Source organism: Nicotiana sylvestris, chromosome 10, assembly GCF_000393655.2.
Source record: "Nicotiana sylvestris chromosome 10, ASM39365v2, whole genome shotgun sequence".
Classification (NCBI taxonomy): Eukaryota; Viridiplantae; Streptophyta; class Magnoliopsida; order Solanales; family Solanaceae; genus Nicotiana; species Nicotiana sylvestris.
The window spans coordinates 169,834,811-169,844,872 of record NC_091066.1 but is presented as its reverse complement, the minus strand read 5'-3'; the positions used below and the strand labels follow the sequence as shown (position 1 = coordinate 169,844,872).

General features: G+C 33.4%; 1 protein-coding gene across 1 annotated transcript; it reads right to left on the bottom strand.

Annotated features, from left to right (window-relative positions):
• Positions 1–4,195: 4,195 nt before the first annotated feature.
• LOC104224283 (zinc finger CCCH domain-containing protein 15) lies at positions 4,196–7,664 on the bottom strand. The gene is made up of 3 exons (XM_009775902.2): positions 7,579–7,664; positions 6,172–6,860; positions 4,196–4,940 (listed from the first exon to the last, which is right to left on the bottom strand). Exons 2-3 carry the CDS (start codon positions 6,784–6,786, stop codon positions 4,623–4,625), a joined length of 933 nt encoding a protein of 310 aa, XP_009774204.1. The 5' UTR covers positions 6,787–6,860; positions 7,579–7,664; the 3' UTR covers positions 4,196–4,622.
• Between the last annotated feature and the right edge of the window lie 2,398 nt (positions 7,665–10,062).

Sequence of the window (10,062 nt, the reverse complement as noted above, 5' to 3'; positions counted from 1 at the left end):
TATACGTGCCTCATTTTACACCACAAGTTCAAAAGTCTTCTCTCTTTTCTTAAACTTCGTGCCCAGTCAAATGAGTTCGCATAAATTGAACGGAGGGAGTATGATTTTATTTTTTAATTTTTACGCTTCCAATCCTCTCTGAAAATAGGAAAGCTTATGTATTTTTTTTGGGTTTAGGTCTTTGATATAATTTGCAAAAATGTGCATTTCCTAATTATTGTCGATTTTAATATGCTATCGAGGTATAGATTTTAGGACTTTAAATTTATGGCTATAATACAATATTGGTCATTTATTTAATTTTATATTTAGAATAGTACGACCACGTATTATGAGAATGATAAGTTTTAAGATGTTAACCAACTTATCAATGTAGATGTCCATGAGACTTCTATTTCATGTTTATTGTGTTATAGGTCTTAAAAAATGAGAATTTGAATTGTAATCCACTTATTAGGGATTTGGACATAAAAACGTGCAATTTTTTTTAAAAAAATTATGCTCCTTAATTTTTGAAGTTAAAGTTGAAGAGAAGTATTTGGAAACTGAAATTGTGTCTGGATATGTATTTTATTTTAAAAAAACGATGAAGGAAAATATTGTTTACTAGAAAAAGTTTACCACTTTTTCAAACTTGAAACTCATCTTTAAAAATTCAGTTTTATGTATAACCAAATAATATTTTAAGGAGTTACGGAGAAAAGGAAAAAATTATTATGAACAAGGTCCCTATAATTTGAAAGTATAAGGGCTCGTTTGGTATGAGGGATAAAGGATAATTGATTCCATATTTAGTTGAGATAAAATCGTGGTATAACTAATCCCGATATTATTATTCCGGGATTGTAGTAATTTTTTATCCCTGTGGGAGGGTAGGATAACTAATCCATAACAATGTTTTAAAAGGCCAGGTGTGAGGCGAGGCGTTTTACCTCTGACGAGGCGAGGCGTAAATCTCAAGGATCTTTAAATTAACTATATTCAAAAATTTTAAGATAATATAAAATTAAAAAATATATATAAAAATCACATTAAAATCACAAAATTATAAGAAATATTCTGTTTAAAATATTTATAAATTATAATTCAGATATGGATAATACGAAAAGGATGACATATATCATAATATGCAAATTAGCTGCAACGTCATTACAATTCAAACATCAAAAGTAATGTATTCGATACGAAATCTGATATATATCTCTTAAGGAATAAAGAATCTTGAAAGAATTTCGATATTATAATTTGATATTTTTCTAAATACTCCTTTTTATTAATATGCTTTCTATTTGAAAGAGAATTTATATAAAAATATAATTCACAATTTAAATATGATTCTCTAGCATCATTTATTTTTAAGGTTCAACAAGTTAATAAAGGGACACATAATTCACCATATTATACCATGATAACTAATTATTTGTAAATAGTTACTAGTTAATATTGAGTAATTAAATTAATAAGTATTGTATCTCATAAACGTAAAAAAAAGTACATTTAGGAAAATAATTACCAAAAAAAATTATGGACTATTATATATTAAAGACATAACAAAAGTTAATAAACAAATACTTTTTAAATAAAAGATTTATTTAAAATTTACTATCATAGCAGTCTTAGTTGATAACGTGCAATAATTTTTCTTCTAATTATGACATAAAGTATTTTCAGCTTAATAATTTATGATTAAGAAAAAAGTAATTTTGAATAGTCAATGATTTATTAAGAAAATTTAAGGATTTATAAGATTAGTTACACATAATTGCATAAAATTCTATTAGGCGAGCCCAGTACGCTGGGTGTTGAGTGTGTCCGGGGCGTAAGCCCCGACAGCCGAGGCGTAAGTCTCACGGAACTAAACCCCAAATATAAGCCCAGGGGCGTTTTACGAGTGCTCCGCCCCAGGGCGAGCTCCACGTGAGTCCCAATTCTGCCTTTTAAAACAAAGATCCATAACTGCAACAATAACAACCCAGTAGAATCCTACTAGTGGGGTCTAGGGAGGGTAGACTGTAGCAGATCTTACCCCTACTCCGGAGGGATAGAGAGGCTGTTTCCGAGAGACCCTTGACAATTCCAGAATAACTAATTCTTACATAATTAATCATGATATAACTTGTTTTCCAATCAAATACGACACTGTAGCTAGATCAAGAAAGAACCTTTTGATCGAGATCCATAGCAATGCATCACAACTATGGATTCCAATTATTCGATTTTTTCTTTCATCGAATATGAAAGAACTACTCTTATTTCTTATTCGACCATTAACTTCTTCTTTAAAAAAAGGATTCCAACAACAAAACTGCTTCAACAACTACGAAAAGCAAATTTTTATATTTCGCATCTACTTATATTGTGTGAATATAAGAATCTCTTTCGTAGAATTGAAAGAATTTTCTATTGGATGGAAAATAATTTTACATCAACGAACTAAGTAAAGGAAAAAAGAAATTATTTAGTACTTGTGTTTTGCCTATGTACGTCATCCATACATTATCAGGATCCGAATTCTCCAAAATGGGACCGAATCCAATCTGTTCAGGCTTATAACTTTTGCCTATAAACCCTAAATGCATTCCTGCAAATGGTGCACCTTTACTTTGTCTCCGCCGCCTAACTAAGAAGAAAAAATGGCTGATCAACAGTATTGTACCTCTCGTGTTCGGCCTGAACATGATCCCATGGCTATGGAGGGTAAGATTGACAAATTAAACAATGATTTGCTTATAGCCATTCTTTCATATTTACAATGATGTATTTATTTTGTATAACTACTCTTAGAAAGGCTTATGACTTGTACTACCGGTTTTGGGAATTGTAATTTATTCCGAGTAATTTAATTTAAAGTTAGTAAATATCCATGTTATTTCAGTTAATGTTAGGCTTACCTAGTTTAGAGAATAGGTGCCTTCACGACTCCTTCGGAGGGATTTTGGGTCGTGACATGTTGAAAGTGTTTCCAAGTCATATAACTTGGAAGAGTTCTCAATAACCTCTTTCTGAAACCAAAAGATGGCCGATCACTTATGCGCAGATGTCTCAACCTTACCATGTTCCAAATGGTGTCTAGTAGCTTCACTTCCCCACATAATCCTGTAATCAAAAGTGTTTCTAGGTATGCCAGTTTGTCTATCCAACTGGGAATAGAAGTTGCACCTATTCGAACAGCTAATATGGCAAATGGATTTGCAGTTTTATTTCAGTTAGAAAGTTATCCTAGAAGTTGACGCGCTCCAAATCTAGCACTTTAAGAAGTCTGAAGCATACAAGAAATGAGAGAGATTTTCCCATTGGCTTTCTGTCATTGGCTACTGTGAGTAGTAGAGAGCAAACAGGGACGCCAAGTGGCGGTGTAATTAAGGCAAATGTGCTATTATAACATAACGATATCGGATGTTGCTCCAGATCTTGGAAGCCAAAACTGGGATAACCCTTTCATTTATGTTTTAACTATTTGCTTGATGTTTGAATCTGTGTTTTTTAAAATCTTATACGGCTAACATTTGATTCTAATGATTATTGATGGTAACTAGTTCAGTCAATGTCTCTTGGTTCTTGAAGAAGCAAGTTAGTGCTACACGAAGTGTTGGCCATAATTTCTCAGGAATCAAGAGGAGACTTCTCCCACAGTGAAATGATATTCTAACTTGCTCAAAAGATTGTACTTCTGATAGTGATTGCACTGACTGCTGGTTTTGTTGTCGATTTGATGTGTCTATTATATCATGTGTATTTTAGGGTAGTCGCAAATAGAACATCCATTTAATTGCGACGAACTTTGCAACACATCCCTGTTATTCATTTGTGTCTCCGTTTGATTCTTGTGTTTCTTAGTTCCTTGTCTTTCATTCTTTGTACCAATAAATATAAAATAAGCCAACTGAATTGTTGGTAATGATGTCTCACTAATTTGAACAATGAATTTGTATGCATAAGGGTGGCATCTACAGATATCATAGGCAGCGGCAAGGGTGCATGCCAAAGCAAAAGGTATAGACTATGGTCACATCAAATAAAAGCCACACAAATAATGCTCAAATTATAACAAACATAACCAATCTCGACATGATTGAGCAACTTGAAGTGGAGAAACGGAATATTTGAAGAATGTTTACCAGAAATTAAATGTACAATGATTACATTTCCAAAAGAAGTAAAACCAAAGAAATCAGTAACTTCCCACGGAGTCTATAATATTTCAACATTTGAATTACAATCAAAGATATGGTTGGAATTAATCATCACTAAAGACTCTCTCTCTATCTAGCTTTAGAAGATACAAAACAAACAAACACTTTGACAGAAGTATCATTATGTATCAAATGTTGACATTAACGTAAAGAGAATTACAAGAGTAGTGAGAGAATATACGAGTCCAGCACTACTATTCACCTTCTATGCAATCAAGCCACTCTCTTTTTATCACAACCATATATCCTCTTGACTTTATGATGCAATTATTCTTTTTTACTTACACAGTCAATTTCTCAATTTGCATCCATTCTTTTCACAATTGTTCCAATTATTTTACTTGGTTATAAACAGATCTTTCAATTTAAGTGTATCTGGTTCTGAAAACCATCAGGTTATTACTTACTTATTAGTTACTTTGATCACTTTTAAGACCTGGTATTGAGTGATCTCATGAGCTTTTCTTGGTCAGTGAGTGTGTGACGGAAATGGCAGCGATGACCGTAAGGACAGGGATCACCATTGAGGACCATTCGGCATACCTCAGTTTTGTAGCGGGGGTGGCGAAGGATTGGACGAAGTTCTTCAATGCCATGAGCAAATTGGCAGTTGTTTCCATATGGACATGCCCCTGTTTCTTGCCATTTGTTACAGAGTTCAGTCTTGAACATGCCTTGATTGTACACCTCTAATTCAAGTGGTTGTTCTTCCTTTTTATTACCTCCTCCTTTCACATACACCTTTTGCTGCATCACCACCACCAAACATGTGTGAGGCCATGCACAAATTAACCATCAATCTAGCTCATGGGCTGAAAATGTGATTTTACTCAATCTCTATACAGGGTAAAAGTTAGAGAATACAAAGATGATGTTTCTTAGCTAGTGAGCTAATTGAACAGAGCTTTCTGACTGTCTTGGTCATCCTAATCTTCTTGAATCCTTTCACTTTTGGAATCGTCGGTATCAGAATATGTCTTGACCAAGCAAGTAATTACACTTTGTGGTATTTCATATTTATACTTAGCCTAACTCATGGTCAAGAAAGAAGCTATAGACGCTCACTTCATACAAAAAATTGTCAATGCAACCAACATAAACAAAAATGCTCTATTTACATGAAATGAGTATTTTCAAGTGCAAAGTAAACAAAATGTTACTCCATTCGTTTCAAATTAGATGAGTTACTTTTTTTAATCTCTTTCAAAATAAATGACACATTTTTAAATTTGGAAATAATTTAACTTTAAATTCGTCATTTTACACATTTTACCCTTAATGAAAAACTTTTATAACCACACAAATATCATGGGTCCACAAATCTTTTTATCCTTATGCTTTTAAGACCACAAGTTTCAAAACTCTTCTTATTTTTTCTTAAACTCCACGTCGAGTCAAACTAACTCATCTAAATTGAAACAGAGGAAGTATATTACATCAATGGAGTATTTTCAAGTGCAATGTAAACAAAATGCGTCTTTTATAACTTTAATATGACAATAAATAGCTTTATTACTTTAAGATAAAGTTCAATTACTATAGGTAAAATTATTTTGAATGAATTTATAGATGCTCCATTCATTTAAAAATTTGTCAGTGCAATGTAAACAAAATGCTACTATGTACATGCAATGGAGTATATTTCTACAACCCCATCATATTAGACACCAACTCATTCTACTACTGACTCCATTGTTCCAATTAATAAACGATAATGTGAAAGAACACTGCATTTTCATTACAAAGAAACATAATGCAGTTAGTTCTGATCGCCTTTATGAGTCCTCAATATTATAAATGTTTTGATTGGGTCCATAATATTTAAATATAAATGCATGACAAAGTACATAACTAAAATCAGCATATAAAAAAAAAAGATCTACGTTTTATCTTTATATAGTGATAGTATAAACTTATTCTATATTATCGAATTAGTTAAAGGGAAAAAATGACTGAACAAGGTAAAAGAAATATGTACCGCTGTGTGGACTGATTTGGTCGAAGTCTGCGGCCTACTTCCACCACCAGCATGAATTGTTTTCAAGTAACCATTAGAACGTACAGATATACTCTTGGGCAATAGAACCCGATTCACGCCCTCAGCCCGACCTGAATCCATCACGCTAGTTGGGCTCAAATGACGATCCGCAACTAAATCTTCCCACGAATGCCCGTCACTGGACGTCTCCTCCTCACCAACACCAATATGCATTCTCCGTATCCCATCCACAACCGAATCCAGGCCCAAACCCGGCCCATAATCCGAACTCGTAGCCTTCAGCAACAACGACAGCTGATTGTTCAAATTGAAATTCGCCATTTTTAAGTTGATGTTCTCTTGACGAAGAGCTAGGGTTTTTTTCTCTGCTTCGAGGAGCTGAGATAATACTCTGTTGTGACGATCCATGAGATCTTCATGATAATGCTGGTCAATAAGCGACTGAGAATTTTGATTTTGAGGGAATAAAATCGACGAGTAAAGTGATGTTAGATTGAATGCATTTGGTTGACTGAGTAACGACGGCGGCGATGACGGAGTGTTGTAGTTGTACGCGCCACCGTGGCCGGCGGTTGTTGAGCTTTCTCTCTGCATATTCTCGTGCTTAAAAATCAACGTGTTTCGTACCCGCCGATTTATATTTGTATATCTGTATGCTACGCAAGTTGCTGCAGATATAAATCGGAAAAACAAATTCATCAGTCTGAAAATAAGCAATTTGTCTTCCTATTTATAGATACGAACACTCTCACACACACAGACCTTATATATTTCTGCATTTGAATATGAAAAATTCAGTTAGAGAGCTCCAAAATTCCTCTCTTGAGTTCCTCCATAAACGCAAATGTAACAGTTTTCTACTGAAATTAGTTCGATATTTATCTAATCCTAAGTTCAAAAAGTAAAATTGATCAAAAAACAAGCTCAAGCAATTATTTTCGTTATAATTTTGTAAAAATTAGCATCAATTTGGAAACAATCAGAAATACAACCAAACGTTCACTTTTAAGTTCTCAATACACAGTAAACCAAACGTACTTCTGAAACTTGCAATGGAAGTAATTACTAATAATGATATTACAGTATAACACGGTTCACACAGATATTTCAATTCATTCGTTCTAATTAACCTTACAGTTATACAATCACGCTAAAAAATTTCTATTTCTAGAAAGTTCGATCAAAACTGAAACTTTACATAGAACTGATCAATCTAACATTGCAGAGGCAACAATGCATACGTAATCGAGCATGTTAATACATAATGCCAATGCCACACACACACACACACACACACACACACACACACACACACATTCATATATTCAGAAATTCAACGAATTTGAAGTATTTTAATTGAAGATTAACGGAATTAAGAGTTTTTACCTGATGAAACAGCAACGAGCTATTTGAAGTGAGCTGAAGATACTGATTATTCTACTAGAGAGAGAAAGAGTAAATTAAGAGAGAAGTTATGGGCTTTGCTAGAATGGGGGATGAATTAGCTCAATATATATACTTGCAAAAACTCTGGTGAGGGAGGGGCAATTTGGGAAAAGGAAAATGGAAACCGTTTATTAGTGTATATACTGCTCCGTCTTTGTAACTATATAACAGAATCATAATTCAGTTATTTGACACTATTTGCCCTTGAAATGATTTTCAAGTAAAAGGTTTCTGAGGGTATTATCGTCATTTCAACCAACTCACTCTAACTAACTGAAGGATGTGAGATGGAAAATCAAATTTATTTGAGCGGGAAAGACATGATGACATCTTCTTTTGTTTTGTTTTAACCATTTGATATCCGCAGCCAGTAGCGGAGCCAGAATTTTCAATAAGGGTATCAAAATATAAATAAATAAGCATATGAAGAAATTAAGGGGAGTCAACACATAATATATATACATAAAAATATAATATTTAACCTATCTATGCGGTATAATTCCCAGACGAAGGGGTGTCAATTGACTCTCCTTGCCAGTGAGTGGCTCCGCCACTGTCCGAGCCTACTAGCTGGACTTATCTGGATTTGCACTGAGTAGAATCAATAAAGGGGTAAAATGCTCCCCAACAAGAAGTTTTAATTTACAAAACTCGAGTGTGAAACTTCTGATTAAGAATAGAGGGATTACAACCATTCCGTCACATCCTTCGATAGTATACACTTGACTATTGATTTATTGCAAAGTACATCTCTTTCTTTGTTTCTTGAGAGTGTAATTTTTGGTGAAAACATGAAATATTTCCTTTGATTATAGAAGTATAAGACTATTACATGACCATTCTCAAGATATATTTAATTTGTTTTAGCTATTTTTCTAAATACTCCCAAAGATTTATGTTATTTATTTTTGATACATTATATAAGATGTAGAAGGACAAGAGTGGGTTGCTCCAGTGATGAACACCCTCCACTTCCAACCAAGAGGTTGTGAGTTCGAGCCATCCCAAGAACAAGGCGGGGAGTTCTTGGAGAGAAGGATGCCGAGGGTCTATCGGAAACAGCCTCTCTACGCCAGGGTAGAGGTTAAGGTCTGCGTACACACTACCCTCCTCAGACCCCATTGGTGGGATTATACTGGGTTGTTGTTGTTGTTGTTGATCTTGATCTTGTTGTTGTTCGGGGAGTTCTTGGAGGCAGGGATGCCGAGGGTCTATCAGAAACAACCTCTCTACGCTAGGGTAGGGGTTAAGGTCTGCGTACACATTACCCTTCTCAGACCCCACTGATAGGATTATATTGAGTTGTTGTTGTTGTTGTTGTGTATATAAATGTAGAAGAATACTATCATAGAACTGAAAATATTTGGCAAAAGGGTAGCCCAATACACAAATCATCTAACATTCACGCAGGGTTTGATGAAGGGTCATACCTCAAAGGGTGATATAGACAACCTATCTTAATACACGCATTAGTGTTAAACAAACATAAATGTTATATTATACAAATGTCTCTCTTTTTTAATGGAAATTGTCTTATACAAATAAGAAATGAAAAGCTTTAAACACCTACTAATGAAAATTAATGTTAACTGAATTTACCAAACGAAAAAAGAAAGAAAAAACAAATAGAGGAGTTAGGAAGGAGGGAGAAGGGAATGAATTTACTTGAGGTTATAAAAATTATAATTTTTCTTTTTTCGAAATTTTTTATGGAATTATACTGAGTATGATATTGTTGTTGTTCTTTGTTCGAAAATTTGTCACACCATCACATTAATTATTATGTCAACAAAGAAAGCAACTATTACGATTGGTTTCTTAAAAGTGATCAAATTCAAGAACTTTATGTAGTTTAATTAGGTTCCATTAAATTATTGAAATGTTCTATATCCTAGTATATAATTGGATCTACAAGCAGCCTGATGATATTGAGTTTCAAAAGTTAAAGAAAACTATTTTTGGACAAAAATAAAGTCCCAAAGGATGAATTTGTGTTCCCTTTCCTTCCAAATTTGGTTAATCTGATTTTTATTGGAGGGGTGGGGGAAGCTTTTATCACAAAAATGCATATTCAACTCATGAGCATATGACTAAATTTATTTAAATATTGTTAGTTTGTGACATTATTATATATTACAAGAATTATAAATTATTAGAGTAAAGTACATCTTTTTCAAAGGAAAGAGATAATGATGGAAGTTGATGAAAAAGGTGTAAGCTACAAGATTAATTGGTACAGTACATTAAATTCTTGAGTTGGAACATGTAATCATGTGATTCTTTGAATCAAAATTTTAATATAATAAGGTAAGTAATTAGTTAGCATGTCTAGGTAATTTTTTTTAACACTAGTAGTAAATTTTAAGCTGTGATTAGCAAGTTTCTTATTATTTTTTACCAATTATCAATCAAGCTTATTAAAAG

Coding starts and splice junctions, on each gene's coding strand:
- LOC104224283 (XM_009775902.2), bottom strand. CDS start 6,786: ATGCAGAGAGAAAGCTCAACAACCGCCGGCCACGGTGGCGCGTACAAC. Junction 4,941..6,171: donor CCAAATCAGTCCACACAGCG/GTACATATTTCT, acceptor GTGGTGATGCAG/CAAAAGGTGTATGTGAAAGG.